At 56.7% G+C, this 22,650-nt stretch overlaps 1 protein-coding gene across 3 annotated transcripts in view; it reads left to right on the plus strand.

The window, feature by feature from the left end:
• The window catches only part of Cpne5 (copine 5), a 65,746-nt gene that overhangs the window by 22,635 nt on the left and 20,461 nt on the right, over positions 1-22,650 (plus strand). Inside the window, exons 4-10 of one of the 3 annotated variants that reach the window (XM_048347850.1) lie at positions 1,676-1,779; positions 3,951-3,990; positions 4,180-4,256; positions 8,550-8,609; positions 10,380-10,430; positions 10,720-10,783; positions 19,487-19,590. In XM_048347850.1, the coding sequence (XP_048203807.1) occupies positions 1,676-1,779; positions 3,951-3,990; positions 4,180-4,256; positions 8,550-8,609; positions 10,380-10,430; positions 10,720-10,783; positions 19,487-19,590 (500 nt within the window). Of the gene's footprint in view, positions 1-1,675; positions 1,780-3,950; positions 3,991-4,179; positions 4,257-8,529; positions 8,610-10,379; positions 10,431-10,719; positions 10,784-19,486; positions 19,591-22,650 lie in introns of those variants that run through there. The other 2 variants (XM_048347851.1, XM_048347852.1) reach the window with 2 other exon arrangements.

Genomic DNA, 22,650 nt, shown 5'->3' on the forward strand with positions numbered 1-22,650 from the left:
GCTCTCCATTTTTTGGAGTTGTATACTAGCCCAGCGACGAATCGAACGGAACCCAATGATAACCCTAGAAAGCGGGTAGGACAAGCTGCCGCCGGGCGAGGTGGCACAGGCCTGTGGTCCCTGAGGCAGGAGGACCGTAGGCTCCCAGCTCCCGATGAGGAGCAGCTCAGGTCAGACCACAGGGGGACAGCTTGTGGCAAACTCAAGACTCGCGCATTCGTTTCCTTCTCCCACCCGAGTCCATTCACCGACTCGGGGGCGCCCGCGGGTTGGTGCCGGTTCTGGTTGGCAGTGAATGGAAGCCATGGGTATTCCTCCTCCCCCTTCCTGCTGTATCTGGCCTGGGGAGCCCCGGCCCTGGCTGGGAATTGCCCTGAAGTGGGGGGGTCTTAGCTGTGTGGCTCCCGACAAGTTACTTAATGGAGAGGAGGCCTGGGCCAAGGCCCGCCACCGGGAAGATTATTTGTTTACCTGAGTCATTACTGTCCACGCTAATATATTTAGAAAGATTAGCGTTCTATTTAAAATATGTCGTCTTGCACCTATCCTGTCTTACTCATGGTGAGATTCCGGGAAGGATAATCCACAAGGCCCTGCTTGCCCAGGTCATAGAATGAATGGTTTGAAGGGTTTTGTGTGTTTGAATTGTGTGATTAAATGCACATGTATGGGGTGTGTGTGTGTGTGTATGTGTGTGTGTGCCCCCCATGCACACATCTAGCCAGGTAAGTGTCTATAGCTCACACCTGTAATTGTAGCTACTCAGAGAGTTGAGATCTGAGGATCCCAGTGTGACATCAGCCTGAGCAGGAAGGTCTGTGAGACGCTATCTCTAACCCACAAAAACTGGTAGAGCACCAACCTTAAGCAAAAATGCTAAGGGACAGTGCTCAGGCCCTGAGTTCAAGCTACACACACACACACACACACACACACACACCCAGCTGGAGGCATGGCTTAAGTGCTCGAGGGTCAGCCTACCAAGCGCAAGGCCCTTAGTTCAAGCCCCAGTAATGCTAATAATAATGAAAATTTTGTTATAACTGTTTTAAGTGTATGGTTCTATAAAGCATGGAAAACAGATCTCTGGGAAGTGTGTGTGTGTGTGTGTGTGTGTGTGTGTGTGTGTGTGTGTGTGTGTGTGTGCTGGTCCTGGGGCTTGAACTCAGGACCTAGGCTCTATCCCTAAGCTTCTTTTAGTCACACTAGCGCTCTACCACTGGAGCCACAGCTTCACTCCTAGCCTTTTGGTAGTTAAGTGGAGCTTTTTCATCCTGCAAAATGGCCACTCCATGCCCACAGAGCTCCCTTCCCCTCCTCCAGCCCTGGCAGCCATGTTACCCTCTGACTTCCCTTCCCCTCCTCCTGCCCTGGTGGCCATGCTTTTGCCCTACTTGTGTGGCTGCTCCTGGGCGCGGAGTGACACTGCCTGAGTCCTCTGGTTTAGGGCTGAGTAATATTCCGCTGAGTGCAGAGGTTTTGTGCTGGACCCTTCCGACTCAGACTTCCTTTGTTCAATTTTTTTTTTTCTCAACTTGGGACTTGACCTCAAGACCTGTGAGCCCAGCGGCTGAATGGGGGGCTCACTCCTGCAATCAGGGCCTCCTTGACTCCCAGAGCCAGGACTGGGGGCCACACACCTCATGCTGCCCGCCCCCCTCATTCTCTCTTCCAGTTTGGCCGCACGGAGGTCATCGACAACACGCTGAACCCCGACTTCGTGCGCAAGTTCATCGTGGATTACTTCTTCGAGGAGAAGCAGAACCTCCGTTTTGACCTGTGAGTTGGGGGGCCTGGCGGGGGAGGGGGGAGCATGGAGGGACACGGGGGTGGGGCAGTAATTTCCTTCCTCTGCGTTTGGGGGAGCTGTGACACTCCTGGAGCCAGGCATCCTCAGGACTGAAGTGTCATTTACCTAAGGCCACCCCATCCCTTCCAGGACCTGGGGAGCTGGGGACAAAGGTGCCCCCCCCCCCCAGCGGGCTCAGGACGGAGGGAGGAGAGGAGGGGAGGGGGAGGGGCGGAGCTAGGCTCCATCTCCACCCTCTTGGCTCCTCAGGTAACCAAGAGGGTCGGTGTGTGTGTGTGTGTGTGTGTGTGTGTGTGTGTGTGTGTGTGTGTGATGTTGTCTTTGGTACCAGTCTGGGGGGTGGGGGGTGCTGTCTGGTGGCTCATTGGAGATGTGTCTCGTGGACCGTCCTGCCCAGGCTGGCTTCAAACTTCCATCCTCAGCTCTCCACCTCCTGAGCAGCTAGGATGGTAGGCGTCCGCCTCCAGTGCCAGCCCAGAGTGGGCTTTGTGGCAGGGCCCCCTCCACACCCCTTCCACCATCCCAGAGTCAACATGGCAGCCGGGGCTCAGCGCATCTGCGGGAACATCAGAAGAGGGGGAGGCCCTTGTCCTGGTGTTCAGGGTCAATGTGGGGCTCGGGCTTGGCCAGAGAAGTCCAGGAGACGTCATCTCAACAGAAGTCGTTGGGTTTGGGGGCCCAGGCCCATCATCTCCGCTACAGGAGGGAGTATAAGACAGGAGGCTCATAGTCCAGGCACATGCCCCCCACAGAAAGCAAGACCCCCGTCTCAAAACAACCATGCAAAAGAGGGCTGGAGGCATGGTTCAGCAGTAGAGCACCTGTCAAGGAAATGGGAGGCCCTGAGTTCAATTTGGTACCAGAGAGAGAGAGAGAGAAGAGGGAGGGGGGAGGAGGGAGGGAGGAGCACACTGGAGGAGGGAGGGGGAGGACAGTGCCCGCCCACATGGAGGAGTCCCGCTGACATTGGGGAGGTAGAAGGCTCAGGGTGGCAGCTGGTGGCGCCGTCTGTTCCCCAGGGAGAGACGCAGGGCCTGGGGCTGCCAGCTGCAGAGAGGGTGGGGGCAGGGGTGAAGACGAGACAGCGCAGAGCGGAGGCCAGGAGGCTCTGCCAGAGCTCATTTCATTTCATTTTCCAGTCTTTAACAATCTGTGATGCACACACTGTGAAATGCAGAGATCGTGTGTGTGTGTGTGCGCGCGCGTGTGCATGCGCGCGTGTGCCTGGTACACTTTCGTGCTCAGGGCTTGAACTCAGAGCCTCATGGTCTCCCTTAGCTTGTTCACTCAAGGCTGGTGTTCTCCCCTTTGAGCCACACCTCCACCATGGCCTTTTGCTGGTTAATTGGAGAAAAGAGTGACGTGGACTTTTCTGCCCAGGCTGGCTTTAGATGGCGATCCTCCAGATCTCAGCCTCCTGAGTTGCTAGGATTACAGGTGTGAGCCGTTGGTGCTGGGTTTGGTTTTGTTTTGTCCAGTCCTGGGGCTTGAACTCAGGGCCTGGGCTCTCTCCCTGAGCCTCTCTGTGTCAAAGCTATCGCTGTACCACTTGAGCCACAGCGCCACTTCTGGCTTTTTCTGAGTAGTTTATCAGAGATAAGAGTTGGAGGGGGGCTAGGGATATGGCCTAGTGGCAAGAGTGCTTGCCTCGTATACATGAGGCCCTGGGTTCAATTCCCCAGCACCACATATATAGAAAATGGCCAGAAGTGGCACTGTGGCTCAAGTGGCAGAGTGCTAGCCTTGAGCAAAAGGAAGCCAGGGACAGTGCTCAGGCCCTGAATTCAAGCCCTAGGACTGGGAAAAAAAAAAAGAGTCGGAGGGACTTTCCTACTCAGGCTGGCTTTGAACCGTGATCATCCGATCTCAGACTCCTGAGTTGCTAGGATGACAGGCGTGAGACGCCAGTACCCGGCCTGGATTAATTCTTATCCATGAATATGATGAACACAGTGAAGGGCACCGATCCCAAGTGTCTCCCAGAATGCACTTCTGCACCCCTTTACACCCAGACCCAGACTGAACATCAGCCGTTAAGCTACAGTTCTTCCATGTCAGCCTGTTTGGGGGGACGGGGGCCCCCAACTCTACTGAAGACCATCCTCATCTGCCTTCACCATGTGCCTCTCTGTTCCTGTAGATACGACGTTGACTCCAAAAGCCCCGATTTATCCAAACACGTGAGTTCTGCCTCTGACTGCCCGCGAGTCTGTGGGCTCTTTCCGTGTCTTGGCGTGAGCTTCGCGGTGCTCTGTGTGTGTGTGTGTGTGTGTGTGTGGTGCTGTGTCGCATCCTCGCACGCTCACTCTTAGCCAGGGCCCAGGCAGAGCAGGAACAGAGCAGGTGACACCCGTCTTCTGCGTCTGCAGGATTTCCTGGGCCAGGCCTTCTGCACCCTTGGAGAGATCGTGGGGTCCTCTGGCAGCCGTCTGGAGAAGCCGCTCACGTGAGTGAAGATGGGGTGCAGCTTGTCTTGCTGGCGCCCCTGACCGCCGTTACCATTCTGCTGAGGGCTGGCTGGTTGGGGCAATGCACCAAGCTCACAGTGACGTCCATGGTGGGGCTTGAACGCGGGGCCTGGGCGCTGTCCCTGAGCTTTTTCGCACAAGGCTAGTGCTCTACCACTTTGGGCCACAGCGCCACTTCCAGCGTTTGGGTGGCTCATTGGAGATGAGTATCTCATGGACTTTCCTGCCTGGACTGACTGAATGGCGGTCCTCAGACCTCAGCCTCCTGAGAAGCTAGGATTACCACTGCGCTTGGTTATGTTTGGCTCCTGGTGTCTTCCACCGTGGTGCTGAGAAATCGAACCCAGGGCTTCTTGCATGCAAGGCAAGCACTCTACTGCTAAGCCACATTCCCAGCCCCAAGTAAGGCCTTTTGCCTTCCAAAAGCTCCCATCTCTGGGCTCAGAAAAATAAAGATAATCCCTGTCTATCACTTATGAAGAACAGAGAGAGTTCTAAGGCTTAAAGAATTTGAGAACTAAGCCTAGGAAAAACATAAGCAAGGCCTCATCTCCATCAAGAAACTGGATCAGCCAGTACCAGTGGCTCACACCTGTAATCCTAGCTACTCAGGAGGCTGAGATCTGAGGATTGAGGTTCAAAGCCAGCCTGTGTAGGAAAGCCTGGAAAACTTTTATCTCCAATCAACCACTGAAAATGCTAGAAGTGAGCAAAAGAGCTAAGGGACAGCACCCAGACACTGAGTTTTTAAGCCCCCGCATTGGAGGAGGAGGAGGAAGAGAAAGAAGAAAGAAGAGGAAGTAGTCACATTTTATTTGCTTAGCCTAACCCATTTATGATTTTCACAAAAGCAACCAAGATTTAACTTAGAATTACCGGTGGAAGGGGACCCAAAGAATTTACCCAGCTCAACCTTTAGCTCAGCTGAAAGTACTCCATTGTTTGCAAACTAAGATCATGTCCACTTGTAGGTAAATGCCAGCAAAGCACAGTTATAAAGAAGCGGCTTTAGAAAAACCCGTCAGGAAATCCAACAAGGCTACAGTAAAACGCATACCCAGCCAGCCAGGACCGAATCATTTCCTTGCAATCATGGAAAAGTAGAAAAAATGGAATTTTTACAAGGGATATCATGATTGTCAATAGCCAGTGTCTACTTGGTTTTTTTATTTTTGTCAGTCATGGGACTTGAACTCAGGGCCTGGACACTGTCCCTTCTTTATTCTCAAGGCTAGCACTCTGCCACTTTGAACTGCAGCTCCACTTCCAGTTTTTGAATGGTTGATTGGAGAAAAGAGTCTTATGGGGACTTTTCTGCCAGGGCTGGCTTCGAACTTTGATCCTCAGCTCTCAGCCTCCTAAGTAGCTAGGATTACAGGCGTGGGCACTGGTGCTTTTATTATTTTGTCTTTTTTTTTTTTGCCAGTCCTAGGACTTGAACTCAGGGCCTGAGCACTGTCCCTGGCTTCTTTGGCTCAAGGCTAGCACTCTATCACTTGAGCCACGGCGCCACTTCTGGCCATTTTCTATATATGTGGTGCTGGGGAATCGAACCTAGGGCTTTATGTATACGAGGCAAGCACTCTTGCCACTCGGCCATATTCCCAGCCCTTATTTTGTCTTTTGTTTGAGACAGGGCCTGACTATGTAGCACAGGCTGGCCTCAGACTCAACACTTGTGCCTCAGCCTTGATTACAAGCATGCACTACCATGCCCAGCTATCCCTACACTCTTCTAAGACTCAGTTATAACAAAGATATTCATAACTAGGGCCACCTTCACCGATTTCAATTGTACTTTTTTTTTTCCCCCCTGTGGTACTGGGATTTGAACTCGGGGACTTACAGTTTCTAGGCAAGCCCTCCCTCTCTGGCTGACCTATACCATCAGCCCTGTTTTTCACTGGTTATTTTTGAGATAGAGTCTCAGTTCCTGCCCAGGCACACATGTGGACCACAATCCACCTATTTTAGGCGTCTTGTCCAGGCTGGAAGTCCAGGCCTACACCCATGTGTCTAGCTCCTCTCTAAAGTCTTGTGGACTTTCCTGCCCAGGCTGACTTGGAACCGTGGTCCTCCTACCTTCAGCCTCCTCAGGTAGCATAGCATGACAGGCATATACTACTGCACCAACCCATGTGGGTTAAGAAGGGGGAAAGGGGTCTCAAGAAATGTTCTGCCTTGAACAGGCTGGCCTTGAACTCTGACCCTTCCATTCTCCGCCTCCCAGGTAACTAGGATTCTAACGAGAGCCATCAGTACCTGGCTTAATTGTAATTTTATATTTTTTATCTACCTCAGAAGAACTCAGGACCATGTACCCATTGACCCGTCCCCATAGGCTATGCACAGCCCCCCCCACCTTGACTTTTGACCTTTACCGAGGCGCCTGGTCCCACCCACAGCATAGCTCTGGCTGTACCTGGATGGAATGATTGGCCAGAGACGCCCAGGACTAGCACTAGCCCATTTCCGGCCTGCTGCGTCCACTTCCGGTGTCCGCCTTTGATGGAGGGCACAGCGGGGCGAGGCTGGAGGGTTGAGGAAGACTTTGTGCAGGAGACGGCTTTCGAGCTGAGCCTCAAAGCACACGCCAGACACAAACCATGACGATGGCGGGGAATGCTGGTGAGAAAGGGGCCTCTGAGCCACGAGGGCCCGCGTGTCTAAGCTTAGCTGCCTTCATGACTAACCCAGCCTGGCAGCTCCTGCCGACTGGGCATCTATTCTGGACCAGACGCGAGGGTCCGCGCTGTGCTCGTGAGATCTGTGTAGTAGTTTGGTCCTCGGTATCGGTGGGATTTGCCATCATGGAGTCACCCAAACGCGGGTGGAAAACCCAGGGGGAAGGGGCACCGTATCTGTGTGCAGCACACACAGACTTCCTTGTCATAACGTCCTACTTTGCAGCACTGGACGAGGAGTTCCACGCGTGCACGCTGTATCCGTGCTCTCCTCCCCTTGGGAGCTGCAACTTGGGAGGTGCTGCCTGGAAAAGCTGCCCCACCTTATATAGAAGCCCAGAGCATCCTGGGACCGGCTCATCCAAGGGAGGGGCAGGAGCCGATCTTCTGGAACTATTAAAAACAGATGCAGCCGGTGGCTCACGCCTGTAATCCTAGCTACTCGGGCGGCTGAGATCTGAGGATCTCCGTTCAAAGACAACTTGGGTAGGAAAGTCCGTGGGATTAACCACCAAGAAGCTAGAATTGGAGCTGTGGTTCAAGTGGTAGAGCACCAGCCTTGAGCACAAAAACTCAACGCCCAGGCTCTGGGTTGAAGCCCCAAGACTGGGACCCCCCCGAAAAAAAGATAAAGCCAATGGCTCATGCCTGCAATCCTAGCTACTCAGGAGGCTGACATCTGAGAAAAGTCTAGGATACTCTTATTTCCAATTAACTACCCAAAAGCTGGAAGTGAGCTGGGTGCTGGTAGCTCACCCCTGTAATCCCAACTACTCAGGAGCCTGGGATCTGAGGATTGTGGTTCAAAGCCAGCCTGGGCAGAAAAGTCTGTGAGACTCTATCTCCAATTAAACCACAGAAAAAGCCAGAAGTTGCACTGTGGCTCAAGTGGTAGAGTGCTAGTCTTGAGTTAAAGGAGCCCAGGGACAGTGCCCAGGCCCAGGGTTGAAGCCTCAGGATTTGGGGGGGTGGGGGGAGGGAGCTGGAGGTGAAGCTGCAGCTCAAGTGGTAGAGCACCAGCTCAGGGATAGCTTCAAGGCCCTGAGTTCAAACCCCAGTATCAGTGTGCATGTGTGTGCGTGACTGCATGGGCACACACACACACACACACACACACACACACACACACACAGAGCCCTGTTACCCAATTCAGTCACATTCTGGGGCACTAGGGGTTCAGAGACCAACATATGAGTTTGAGGGGGACACAGCTCTCCCCAGAACATGATGTCCCATGCAGCATTGTCCCCTTTCGATGGATGGGACCCCAGGCCCAACGAGGTGCAAGCTGGTTCTCTACCTCTAGGGGGCGTCGGCGTCACCCAGGCACAGATCACACACACACACACACACACACACACACACTTTTGACCCTGTAGTCTGGGTGGGCCTGAGAGGTACGTTCAGAACCCCTACCCGGGGCGGGTGGGGGGCTGGCACCCCGCTTTGAGAAGCTGAGCCTAACTTGTCCTGGATGCCACCTCGGGTGTGAAAGATGCCTCCTTTGTGGCTCTGGGCCACAAACCCGCCTCCAGGCAGCCCTGGCCGCAGGCGGGCTCCAGGCAGGCTCCCTTCCTCTCTCCACAGGATCGGGGCGTTCAGCCTGAATTCCAGGACGGGCAAACCCATGCCAGCCGTGTCCAACGGGTAAGTCACCCGGCAGCTCCCGGCCTGAGCCTGCCACACCCCTGCCAGGTCCACCAAGGGCACCTGTTGGGGGGAGGGGGGCGGAGCCCGCTGGAAGGCCCACTGTCCCGGGTCCCCCTCCACAAGCCCGAGTACTTTGGGTCCTGGGTGGAGAGCCCCTTAGGTTGGACAGGGCTCCTCCATCGTCAGAGAGCAGGGTGGGGCTCAGAGGTAGGAGCCCTTTGCAAGGGATGAACGGGCCTGGGCACCGCCCACCCTCCCCCTCCCCCCTCCCCCTCCTACTGCCCTGTCCCTGCCTCCTCTTCCTCCCCCTCCTCCTCCTCCTTCCCTTCCTCCTCTTCCTCTTCTCCCTCCTCCCTCACGGCTCCCTCCTCTCTGATGCCGGCCTTCTCCTCGCCCTCCACGGCACAGAGGGCAGATGCAGCTCTCGTCCTCACCCTGACCACTTGCTTCATGCCAACTGCACGCAATCCAGGCTCCGCGGGGAGGAGGGGGGGGGCTGCTGCCTTGCCTCTCCTCTTCCAGCTGGAGAGCCCCCCTCCCTCCCCATGTCTGTGTTTGAAGGAAGAAGGGTCTGGAAGCTGGCTTTCTGCCTGCTGGAATGGAGGGCTCTGGGCCCCAGGCCACTCACACCCCTAGGAGAGTGTGGCTGGTTTACAAGGAGAGAAGATTCCAGCAGAATCAGAGACGGACGGAGGCTGGAGAGGGAGGGAGGAAGAGGAAGGAAGGCCAAGCCGGTGGGAGCAGTTGGGGCTGGAGAGGAGGGAGAGAAAGATCAGAAATAGAGAGAACAGATGGAGCAGCAAGGGGTGGAGGAGGCTGGTGTTGAGGATTCTCTTTGCCTGGTCACACACATCAAGTCCTTTCTGCCATGGACGAGAGACCAGACCAGCAGGTGGGGAAGGACTTGGAGCCACTCTGCTCAGCTGCCCACATCTCGGGGACAGACGAGCTGGCAGCCCTGCCCCCTGTCCAGGGCCAGGGGAGGCTCCAGTTGTGGCCGCTGCTCTGTCTACCTGGTGTAGAGGGGTCCTGGGCTGTCCACCTTCCTCCCCACACTCCTGGGTTGAGAGTCACTGTCTTCACTAGCTGGTGCTACAGGGAGGTACTCCAGCAGTGGTTCTCAAAGCATCTTCCCCAGGCCGGGGCCTGGACTGGGGCTGGGGCTGCACTGGACCAGCTCCGCGGGGCTGTGAAGGAAGGGAAGGGAGCCAGCAGGAGAAGAGCGTGCCTGTCTCTTGAGTCTGGTGCTGTGTGAATCTTAGCACAACCCATGCAACAATCACACTCCCTATGGGCCAGGAAGGGGTGCAGTCATGACGTCATGGCTCTGGAGCCTGACCTTTGAACTTCTCCTTCCCAGGAGCCCCTGGGTGCTGATGCTGGGGTGGGGGGAGGGGATCCTAGCTGAGTCTATAACATCCGAGTGGATTGGGTTGATCTTGGGGTTCCCGTTTGATGAAAGGAGTAGCGGGGGTCCCCTGGCCATAGGACATGCCTTATGTGTGGGAAGAGGCCTCCAAGGTGGGCCCTGCTTGTGGCTGGCTGGCTTCCTGCTTGGCAGGATTTCTTGCTCCCAAGGAGACCCGGCCAAGGGACTCAAGGGGCGGCAGAGCCTGGGCCAGGCCCACTCCGGGGACCCCAGCCCTCCTGCCTCACCCCTCCATGCTAGTCTGCATCCCACACTGAGGGGCTCGGGGCTGGCACACGGGGCCACTGGCCAGCTGGTGCAGGGTAGAGTGGCTAGCCCATCAGGTCTTTTGCCCGCAGAAGTGGTGTTTGGATGGAAAGTTTGAGAACCACTGGTCCGGAAGCCTCCGGGTGAGTCTGGATACAGTTGTGATTCTAGAGCCTTCACAGCAGACACAGTCGTCCCTGGTGGGCACCGACAAGAGGGGGTGGGCAGCCCGAGGGCCCGGGCTCCTGGCCCCAGCTCCCAACACCCTAGGCCACACACACTGCCACAAGCACTCCTGAAAGCTGGGTCTCCGCAGGGATTGGGGAGCGGGTAGATCCCCGGGGCAGGGGGAGGGCGTGGGGAGGGAGCGAGGGAGACTGTCAGCACTGGCTCCCTCTGTCTGGCTTTCCATTCTGCTCTCTTCTCTCCCAGAGGCGTCCCAGGAAAGAAGTGTGGCTCCATCATCCTGTCCGCGGAGGAACTCAGCAACTGTAGGGTGAGTGGGGCGTGGTCAGGTGGTGGGAGTGGGCGTGGTCGGATGGTGGGCGTGGTGAGCCAGGTGGGCGGGGCCTGGTCAACAGGCCCAGGGATGTCCCAGCAGGAGTCCCCAGGTAGGCCCGGCTCTTTAGGGTCCCCTCTTTACCACGGAGCATTCTGAGGCCCAAGGCAGGAAGTAAATCCCGGGTTTTTAAACCCCGGGGTCCAGGGGCTCCAATCTCTCAACACCCCCCCCCCAGGCCAAATAAAGAGACCTGGTGAAGGGCAGGGACATCTTCCGCTGCCTTGGGGCACAGGCATGAGCTAGTCTTGGATTGGGGGGGGAAGGGCGGCAAAGCTAAGCCTTTCCGGTCCCGGGCGCTGGGCGCTTGACCTATGGTTCCACTCTTGTCTGGGGATGGAGGGTTGTGAGTGTGTGCTTGTGAATGCATGGATGCATGTGTGTGTGCCTGAGTGTGTGTGTGAGAGAGAGAGCGAGCAGTGTGTGAGGGAGTGAAGTCCGCGTCTCCGGGCAGCTCTCCCAGCTGCCTGTACCTTGGGCCTGTGGATGGGAGCAGGGGGCAGCCCGGGCCACCCTGGGAGGGGCTCAGGGTTCTGACGACTCACAGCAGTGACTGTAGGTCACAGGGGAGCAGTCGCGTCTCAGTTACGTTGCCCATAGTTTATAGCCACCCCTAGGAGCCAGACGAGGAGACAGGACTCCCATTTTATCAGAGACTACCTTCCCAAGGCACACGGGGAGCGCAGTCGTAGTTGGAATCCAGATCAGGCTGATCCTAGCATCTAGGCTCATCTCCCTAACCTCCCAGGCTGGGCCTTCAGGTGGGTTAGGTGCCTGGTAGGAAGCCAGGGTCCTGGGGAGAAGGAGAAGGGTGGAAATTAGGCAGAAGGGGCAGAGCCTAGATACCGGGGAACCAGGTGCTATGGGGTCTGGAGCCGTCGGGAGAAGAAACAAGACTTTCTGACTTTTCCTAGTTCCTTCAGCTGTTTCAGACACTTGTGCGCATATGCACTGGGACTGGGCCTTAAACTCGGGGTCTTGTGCTCTGGAAGGGTCTTTTTGCTCAAGGCTGGTGCTTTGCCACTTGAGCCACAGCTCTCTTTCTAGCTTTTTCTTGGTTAATTGGAGATTGGTCTATCAGAGTTTTCTGCTTGGGCTGGCTTGGAACCCAGATCCTTAGGTTTCAGCCTCCTGAGTAGCTAGGATGGCAGGCGTGAACCACCAGCAGATTCATAGAAATTATTTAGTCAGAAGAGTGGCTTTGCTTTACTGGACAGCTAGAGGGGCTGGAGGGGTAGCCCCTGGGTGGGGTGCTCACCAAGCCTGCACTGGGCCCTGGGCTCCATCTCTAACACCACACGAAGTCCCGCTTCTGCACTCAGTCTGTGATGTCCCCGCCAGTGGTTGTCTGGAAGGCTTTATCTTGCATGGCTGGGATCATAGTTTTGACTTTATAGGTCCTCCCTGGCCCCCACAGCGTTCCTGTGGCACAGAGGGTTAACTGGGAAAGCAACGCTCACGGAGCCCAGGGCTGTAAGCTACATCATGTGCTAGGGTGCCTTATAATATCTGGTGGATGGTGGGCCTTTGCTTCCACGAAGGAAGGCAAGCAGGGAGAGGCTAGTGACCTCTCCAAGGTCGCACAGCCACTGAATAGAAGAGAGTTGAAGGCCGGCAGTGTGCCTGGAGAGTCCGGGGTGTTGTTGTTGTTTTACCACTAGGTTGCTTTTCAGGGCTTTCATTTAGAAACCAGGACCTGTGAGTGAGAGCAGAACTGGCTGTGGGAGACCAGGAGGAATATTGTCAGCCACTTGTCCTGGTGTCCAGTTACTCTTCCCTCTGGAAAGAGAACCCTGGCCCCGGGTAAGCCCGGCCCGTGCCTGCGGCTCCACCCGCGTTCATTCAGGTTTCATTTATCATGATTTATGTGACCGGGGGAACCCATGTTCATTAGGGGTGACATTGAAACCCCACCTCAATGTCTGCAGAAGAGCTGGCTGCTGGGACCCCAGAGGGACTGGGGGCCCGGAAGGCCAGCGCTGTTCAAGGCATCCATCCATCCATCCATCAACCCATCCATCCATCCACACATCCATCCATCCATCCATTCACCCACCCATCCATTTATCCATCCATCCACGCATCCATCCATCCACTTATCCATCCATCCACCCATCCATCTATCCATCCATCCACGCATCCATCCATCCACTTATCCATCCATCCACCCATCCATCCATCCATCCACCCATCCATCTATCCATCCATCCACACATCCATCCATCCACTTATCCATCCATCCACCCATCCATCCATCCATCCACACATCCATCTATCCATCCATCCACACATCCATCCACACATCCATCCATCCACCCATCCATCCATCCACCCATCCATCCACGCATCCATCCATCCATCCATCCACGCATCCATCCATCCATCCATCCACTTATCCATCTACTGGGAAGGCAGCCACCCTGCTGCTGTGGTCTGAGTCTCCCGAAGCCTAAATTCACTTTCCAGGCTGAGGACTTTCCTCCTGGCTTGTAATTAAATAAGGTAATCCCAAGAAAGGCTCCTGGAAATTCCAGCACTCTAGAGAAGGCTGGCGCTGTTGGCTTGGTTCTCCAGCTATGGGTAAACAGCTTCCTGCAGCACCTCACAGTACCTTCCTCTCCTCCCCCACCCCTTCCTCCCCTTCCTCCCTCCTCCCTCCTCCAGGGAGGGTGGGAAGCCGTTCTCACGCCAGGGCTTGGGGAGTGGGGTGGAGGGCTCCCTCCTCCCCTTCCCAGGCCGCCAGCTCCTTTTCTTCTGGCACCTTGTTGGCTGAGCTCTGTTTCCCCCTCCTCTCCACCCCCTCTCCCCCCGCCACTCCCCCAGGAGCTTTGCCAGGCAAAGAGACTAATCCCCAGCATCTGGTTGAATTAAAATAATTACATCTGAACTGCCTGGCTGTGTCTTCCCTGCCTGGCAGCTCAGTGGGAGGATCAAAGGAAGAGGGCGGGGCCTGGGAGGTGGCTTCCTGTGTGAATGAATGCGCGCTGCCTTCCTCCGCAGGCAGGCTTGGGACCTCGGGACCACGCGTGGGAGGCTGGGGATGGCAGAGGATTGGGGTGGACTCCGGTGTCACCTCCCCTCCCCATATAGAAAAGAGGTGATAGAAAAGAGTTGCTGGGGCTGGGAATGTGGCTCAGCGGTAGAGTGCTTGCTTAGCACACCTGAAGCCCTGGGTTCGATTCCTCAGCACCACATGCATAGAAAAAGCCAAGAAAGTGGCGCTGTGGCTCAAGAGGTAGAGCGGGAGCCTTGAGCTGAAGAGAGTGCTCAGGCCCAGAGTTCAAGCCCCAGTACCACCCCCCCCAAAAAAAAAAATAAAATCATGTTGAACAACTTAAAACCAGCTTTTAAAAAAGACTTGCTCATCTAGAACTGAAATACAAAGTGGGTTCCAGCCATGGGATCTTTCCGTGGGGAGTGGGGCGGGGGGTGTCTCTGGAACTGATTTTTGCTGGGCTGGCCTAGAACGGTGACCCTCTTCTTCTCAGCCCATTGATGGGACTGGCCTGGGTGCAGAGTTGTGACGAGACCTGCTTCTTAGTCGCAGAAATAATCGCTGATCTGAAAAAAACAACATGTTCCTTCTAGACAAGTTGACAAATACAGAGAAAATACGAAGAATAGGAAAACCACCCAGAGATAATCATGAATGACATGTGGATGTGTTTCCTCTGAGGCCGTTTTTTGAGTGTTCACACACACACACACACACACACACACACACACTATTTCTTTTAATCTAGTTTTACAGCCTGCATTTTTCTTGACTATTTTTTTAAAAACATGTGTCTGATAATTGCACATTATTCTGCCTTTTTTTTTTCCTTCCTGTTACTCATACTTTCCAGGCAGTTGCTCTACCACTTAAACCACAGCCCACTATTTTTGTTTTTTAGATAAATCTGTTGCTTTTGCCCAGCTTGACCTCAGCTTTGGACCTCTTTCCTCTTACCTCTGCCTCCTAAGTAGCAAGTGTGTTACCATACCTGGTGTTTTATTCCTCTGATATATATATATATATATATGTATATATATATATATACATATATATATGGAAACCACTTATTGGCACTGATTTTTTTGTCAGTATTAGGATTTGAACTCAAGACCTTTTGCTTTCTAAGCTGGCACTCTACCACTTAAACCACACCTACAGTATGGTTCTCTCTCTCTCTCTTTCGTGCAGGTCCTGGGGCTTGAACTCAGGGCCAGGGGCATTGCCCCTGAGCTCTTGCACTCAAGGCTAGCACTCTACCAGTTGAGCCACAGCTTCACTTCCAGTTTTTCGGTGGTTCATTGGAGATGAGAGTCGCCCAGACTTTCCTGCCCAGGCTGTCTTTGAACTGCGATCTTCTCAGATCTCAGTCTCCCGAGTAGCTGGAATTATAGGGCCTGGCTGAACATGATCTCTGAAAGGAAACAACAGAAGCCTGTCCTTTGGGCTGGGCGGGGAGGCTTGGCTGATTCTGGTTAGGTGTCATTATGAACTAGGGTTCTAGATCCAGGCCAAGTGCCATTGCTTGCCTGCTCTGTGACCCTGGGCAAGGCACTTGACTGCTCTGTGCTTCCCAGTTGATTCAATTGGGGACGTGTGGTCTCCATTTTAAAATGGAATCTTTTGTTGATCATGGGTTCTAGCATTGACTTCTATTGTTTTAGATATCGCTTTAGAATATTTGCTCTGGCAGCCGGGCATGAGGGGGCATGGCGGTCATTCCATTTACTCAGGAGGTGGAGGTGGGACCGTTCTGGTCCAGGGCAGGGGGCTGGGAGAGGTGGGGAGGGAGAGGAGCCACACCTGAAAAAAAATCCTGAAAAGCAAAAGGGCTGGCGTGGGGCTCCAAGGGCTCAGAACGCCCTGACCCCTGACCTCTGACCTCCAGAGCCGACCCCAGGCCGGGGTAGGGGGCTGGGACGCCAGGGAGCCCAGGCGCTGGCGGCTGGAGAGGAGAGGGAAAGGCTGTTTGCAGCGTTCTCCCCGGCAGCTCAATTAGCATGCGGAGAGACGTAAATTGAAGCAATCCTGCTGTTTTAGAAGAACTTAATATGTTTTTTAAAAAGATAGGGTGAAAGGCAGAGATTGCAGGAAATTATACACTGCAGAGGCTGCTCCATCCTCTCGGGACCAGCTCCCAAGATGCCAGGCGAGAACAGAGTCTCTGTGCTCACAGAGCACCCCCGCCCAGCCTCAGAGCCTCCCCATCCTCAGAGATCCCCAACCTCAGAGACCCCCCGCCCCAGAGAGGACTCCCAGCCCCAGAGACCCCAACCTCAGAGCCCCCCAGCCTCAGAGACCCCCAGCCCCAGAGAGGACTCCCAGCCCCAGAGACCCCAACCTCAGAGACCCCCAGCCTCAGAGACCCCCCCATCCCCCAACCTCAGAGCCCCCCAGCCTCAGAGACCCCCCCACCCCCCAGCCTCAGAGACCCCCAGCCCCAGAGAGGACTCCCAGCCCCAGAGACCCCAACCTCAGAGACCCCCAGCCTCAGAGACCCCCCCACCCCCCAGCCCCAGAGACCCCATCCTCAGAGACCCCCCATCCCCCAACCTCAGAGCCCCCCAGCCTCAGAGACCCTCCCACCCCCCATCCTCAGAGCCTCCCCAGCCTGAAATTCCCCCAACCTCAGAGACCCCCAGCCCCAACCTCAGAGACTCCCCACCCTCAGAGACCCCCTACCCTTTAACCTCAGAGATACCCCATCCTCAGAGACTCCCCACCCCTCGTCCTCACAGCCTCCCCAGCCCGAGACTCCCCCAGCCTCAGAGACCCCCAGTTTCACACACTCCTCCAATCAAGCTGTTCCTGCAGAAACCAAGCCTGACCTTGAACCCTCAGACACCCCCCACATACAGTTGCTTTGTTAATCGGCTACCTGCTGTGCTCTGGGCCCTTTCCTCACCGCTCCTTGGCTTCCCACTCAGTACCCACATTTGGGTGCTGTGAGCTTGCTCAGATGGCTGTGTGTGTGTGTGTGTGTGTGTGTGTGTGTGTGTGTGTGTGTGTGTCCCGGGGCTGGAACTCAGGCCTGGGCACCGTTCCTGAGCTTGAACTCAGGCCTGGGCGTCGTTCCTGAGCTTTTGTTCTCAAGGCTAGCACCCTACCACTTTGAGCCACAGCGCCATCTCTGGTTTTCTGATGGTTCACTGGAGATCAGAGCCTCACAGATGTTCCTGCCCTAGGCTGGCTTTGAACTGCGATCCTCAGAGCTCAGCCTCCTGGGTAGCTAGGATGATGGGCGTGAGCCGCCAGCGGCCGGCATTTTTCTGTAATTTGAGTCGGTTGGCACAGAGTACTTTCAGAATGGATTTCCCACTTCTCCAGCCGAGGTTATAGAACGTGATTAAACAAGTCTTGATGCGGTGCGGCCATCATCTGCAATCTCAGCACGTCCACCTTTGAAGTCAGACTGGTTTTAGGCCCCTGGCCGTCCTGGTAGCCGTGTAGCGTGTGACCCAGGGTTTGAACTCAGGGCCTCCCCCTCCCCCAGCGTGCTTGCTTATCTGGTGCTGGCTCAAGGCCTTTGAAACCAAGCAGTCTAGGGTTTGGTGCCAGTGGCATTCGGAGAATTACCAACAGGCCAGCGGCCGGGGACATTTAAGGGAGGGCTGCTCCACTGAACCAGCAGAAAAGACAGAAGAGGAGTTGTGGCTCAAGTGGTAGAGCACTAGCCTTGAGCAAAAGCTCAGGGATGGTGCCCAGGCCCTGAGTTCAGGCCCCGGGACAGACGCATAAAAAGGGGGGTGAGGAGGTGCGGCCCAGAGCACAGCCTGGGCCTGCAGAGCTCCTCAGCCCGGGGGCTTATGACAGCAGCCTATCAGGTAGCTGGGGGGGGTCACAGGGGACGTGTGTACCCCCACACGGGCTCAAGGCTGACCCAGGCAAAAGCTGCTATGCGAGAAAAGGAACAAAAAGCAAAAGGACCTCCAATGTGCTCACTTGACAATGGTAAGGCCCTGAATTCCAATCCCAGCACTGTCATAACAACAACAGTAGGAATAAATAAAGGCTAAGAGCTCCCTTTCCATCTGCCCTCCATAAAATGGGCAAAGTAGAGTGCCTCTTCACGTGCTGACTGCAGCTTGAAGGCCGGAGTCTGTGAGCGGGGTCTCCTGGGTGCTCCCTAAGCCACCCTCGTCTTTTGTCCGTCGTGGGGCTTGAACTCAGGGCCTGGGCGCTGCCCCTGAGCTCTTTTGCTCAAGGCTGGTGCTCTACCACTTTGAGCCACCAGCGCCACTTCAGGTTTTCAGGTGGTTAACTGGAGATAAGAGCTCCTCAGACTTTCCTGCCCGGGCTGGCTTTGAACTGCGATCCTCACATCTCAGCCTCCTGAGGAGCTGGGATTCCAGTATGAGCCACCAGCAGCCTGCCCGCCCCCGTCTCATACCTCGAGCTCTGGATTGTTCTGGAGGCTCCAGGGTCCTGAGGCTCCACTGGGTTGTCTCCTCCTGGGTAGATCAGGAGGAGAGACCCCCCCCCTTGCCGGCAGCTCAGAGTCCCCCAAGGCAGGGACTGCTGTTCTGGGGTCCCCTGCACTCAGAGTCCCTCCCTTCCAATGCAAGCCCAGAGTCCCCCGGAACTCAGCAACTCCAAAGAACCAGGGAAGCCATAGGGGGGCGGGGGGCGTACGCCTGTTGCCCTAGCTACTCAGGAGGCTGAGATCTGGATGATCGTCGTGAGAGGTCAGCCCACGAGACTCTGTCTCCAGAATAACCAGCAAAAAGCAGGACTGGAGGCGTGACTCATGGGGTAGGGTGCCAACCTCGAGCAAGAAAGCCGCGCGAGGATGAAGGCCTTCGGTTCAGATTCTAGTCCTGGAGAAACACAGCAGCAGACAGAAAGCCCGGCTGGTGTCTGGGGCGCTGCGGTTTGCTCCTTGTCTCCCCCCACCGAGGCACGGGGGCCGGAAGAGCCAGCGGGTTTGTTGAGTGGTGGAGTGATCGCTAGCTAGGAGGGACGCTCGTGCTTGTCCGTGTGTGTGTGTGTGTGTGTGTGTGTGTGTGTGTGTGTGTCAGAGACAGGCCCCACACACATCCAGGGACAGCAGCGTGTGATTAGCACACGTACAGAGCTGCCCCCATGACAGCCTCGCAAGCCCATGAGAACACTGAGCACAGAGTGGGTGAGTACCTTGCCCTGGGTCACACAGCCTGACCCCAGCAACCAGGCTCCTAAGCCTCATGCCACCACACCCGCTGCTCAGGCGGCTGCGTGCTGAGGTGCCCTCTCCTCTCTGTCCCTGTCTGCTCCCCGAGACACAGCTCTCAAGAGAGAGAAGGGGCCGTCGGGGTGCAGGGGCGGCCTTGGAGAGGCTACTGGGGAGCTGCAGGCCGGGGCGGCTGGCTGGGCCCCATCCGGCCCCAGGGGCTTACAGGCCAGGTCGCCGCAGTGCATTGTGGGAGTGGGACAGGACCAACGGGGGGGGGGGGGTGCAGAGTGGTCGGCTGCGGTCACACCCCTGTGAGCTGTCAGCAGGATGGCGAAGCACCTCTCCATCCCCCCACCCCGTGTCAGAGAGGGGAAACTGAGGCTCGGCAGCTACAAGTGGGCAGAGCCGGGATTGAGATCCCCCTGTGCCCCCCATCCCCCCCACACTTGGGCCTCTCCCGCCTGACCCGCCCTGCCTGCCCTCCCTCCCCCAGGACGTGGTCACCATGCAGTTCTGCGCCAACAAGCTGGACAAGAAAGACTTCTTCGGCAAGTCCGACCCCTTCCTGGTGTTCTACCGGAGCAACGAGGACGGCACGTGAGTTCCCCCCACAATGCAGTGCGTGGGGCCAGGACGCGTGGCCTGGGCGCGTGTGCGCGCGTGCGCCAGGTGCAGGCTGGGGCCCCTCTGCTCTGCAGAGCCACCGCCCTGACACGCAGATGGGGTCTGTGCCTTCGAGGATCTCAGTGCTGGGGGCTTGGTGCTTGGCAGCAGTGCTGGCTGCTGGGTACACCACACACAGCTCCATTTCCAGCTTTCTGGGCTGGTTCCTGGGGGATGAGAGTCTCTTGGGCTTTCCTGCCTAGGTTGGCTTCGAACCTCAGTCCTCAGACCTCAGCCTCGTGAGTGGCTAGGAGGACAGGCGTGAGCCGCTGGCGCCAGCCGGCTTGCTCATGTTCCATACAAGCCAGCCTCCGCCTCCCTGGGACACCTCCTGTGAGGATGCCCCCCACTGCACGCAGGCTCCCCCAACTCTACCAGGGCTCCTCCAGAACCCCAGAGTCTCTGCAGCCCCTCCTCCTCCTTCCTCTCTGGGCCGGTCTTCTCAGCCACAAAATGAAGCCTCCTCGGACGAGGGAGGTGGCCCTGGGGGGCTGCTGGGATCCTGGGGGAGGAAGAGCTGGAGGGGGGGCAGTTAAATGGAAACTGCTAGAAGGGAAGATAATAGGTCCACAGCGAGGGGGGACGGGGGGGGGGAGCAGGAAGGAGGAAGTGAGTGCAAAGAGCGGGCAAAGAGCGGGCTCAGGGCAGGCACCTTGGGGAACCCTGAAATCCTGAGTGTGTGCACATGTGTGTGAGAATGTGCGTGTGGGGGGAGCGTGCATGTGCGTGAGCGTATCTGTGAGCACTTGTGATGTGTGAGAACATATCCAAGCGTGTGCATGTACGTGAGGGCCTGCGTGTGTGCGTGCAGGTGTGTGTGCACATGTGTGTGAGAATGCCTGCCTGCCTGGGGTGTGTGTGTGTGCACACATGTGTGCCGGGAGGGGCGCAGCAGAGGAAGGGGGCACGCTTCCGTTCCAGGAAAAACTGATTTTGAAACCTCAACTCCGCGTGGGGAAGTGAGGTGCGCGCATTTGCATGACAAAGGAATTCTTTGTCTCCAGGAGACTCCAGGGGCTTCTTTAAATAATTCCTGTGGATTGGGCTGCAGGGGGCACAGAGCCCCCCACTTGAGGCAGAGCTGGTGGGGGAGGGGGTGCAGGGTGGGGCCCGGGCTGGCACGGCGGGCCATGGGTGGAAGGGGTGGGGGCAGGGCGGGAAGCCCGCGTGGCGATGGGTGGGGTGTGTGGGGGGACGCAGGCTGCGTGGAGACTCGGGGTGCGGGGACACAGGCTGCGTGGGGACTCGGGGTGCGGGCGGGGACACAGGCTGTAGCCCTGCAGTGCCGCTGGGGAGCGGATTGCGGGTCTCCCAGGTCCAGGAGGGAACTTATTTGGAGGCAAGTTTCACCTAAGCCGAGCTGGTGGCTGCTATCTTGGGCACACCCTCCCCCCACCCCCCACCCCCGTCGCCCCACCATGGACAGACAGTTGTGGGGTGCAGTGGGGATGGTCTGCGGTGCCTTTAGAACCCAGGCCGCAGGCGTGGTAGTGCACGCCTGTCACCCCAGCACCTGGGAGGGAGGTCGAGGCAAGAGGATTGATACTTAGAGGCCAGCCTGGGCTACACGTGAGAGACCCTGTCTCCAAAACAACAACAAAGCAGATCAAAGGCTTCCTTCCCGAGAGCAAGCCACCGGGGCGGCATGGGCCACCGGGTTCCTGCTGGGGGGGGGGGTATGGTTCCCGAGGGGACTCACTGTGACGGTCCATGCCCCATGGGAGGCAAGCTGAGCACGGGGACCTGGGAGGGCCGGGAGGGCAGCAGGGGCAGCCCCGGAGGGCAGCAGGCTTGACCATGGCTTTAGACAAGAGACCCAGGCACGCTCCCCGACGTCAACGACTCAGCCAGGAGCGTGGAGGGAGGAACCGGGCTGGGGGGCTTGGGAGACCCTCTCAGGTTTCAAGGATGGAGAGACTGAGGAGCCCCCCTCCCCCGCCTGAGTGACAGCTCCACGTGACTCATGCATAGCGTGATCCTCCCCCCCCCCAATCATTCTTCCTTGTCACCGGTCCCCCAGCCTCTGCCGCCCCTGCCCAGCCGTAGGCACCCGCCCCTCCTGCCCCCCACCGGCCTGCCCCACCGCGGGTGTGCAGCAGAGAGAGAGAGAGGTCTGTCTCCCACACACAGCTCCACTCCCGCGGGTGGGTGAGGAGCGGGGGAGAGAGGAGAAGCCACAGTGACAAGAATGACATTTTGACTTGCAAATTGCCAGAGAAGACATGGCGCGGGCTGTGTGGGCTCGGGTGGGGCCCGGCGCTCACGGGAGACCTTTCCAACCTGGCGTCTGCCGGGGCGGAGCTGGCAAAGCTCCCCTCCCCGCGGCCGGCCACGGGGCGCCGGCCACGGCATGGGGAGGGGGCAGCCGGCCCGGGCCAGGGCCACTCCTGTACCTCTGGTTTGCGGAGCAGGTGCGCAGATTTGCACTGAAGACCCTGACTAAGCGGTCGTCCAAGTCAGGGACTTTGGTGTTCTCGACTGCAGTCGACTAAGCAGTTGGGGCCTTCATTTAAAAAAATAATAATAATAAATGACGGAATGCATTCTAAATGTCAGACTTCATTCTCAGCCCTAGGGATATGCAGGTGATCAGGAAGGACAAAACGAGACATGGCGCAGTGGTTCATGCCTGTAATCCCGGCTGCAGGGAAGTAGAGGTAGAGAGTCTCGTGGGAAGGGTAAATAGGAAGATTCAAGCCCACGCCAGCTAGGCATAAATGGAAGACCCTGTTAGGAAAATAACTGAAGCCAAAAAGACCGAAGGGTATGTCTCAAGTCGTAGAGAGCCTGCCTAGCGATACAAAGCTCTGAGATCAAAACCGCCATAAAAGAAAAAGAAGAAGGGCTGGGGATATAGCCTAGTGGCAAGAGTGCCTGCCTCGGATACACGAGGCCCTAGGTTCGATTCCCCAGCACCACATATACAGAAAACGGCCAGAAGCGGCGATGTGGCTCAAGTGGCAGAGTGCTAGCCTTGAGTGGGAAGAAGCCAGG

The sequence above is a fragment of the Perognathus longimembris genome, chromosome 6 (genome assembly GCF_023159225.1).
Source record: "Perognathus longimembris pacificus isolate PPM17 chromosome 6, ASM2315922v1, whole genome shotgun sequence".
Taxonomy (NCBI): Eukaryota; Metazoa; Chordata; class Mammalia; order Rodentia; family Heteromyidae; genus Perognathus; species Perognathus longimembris.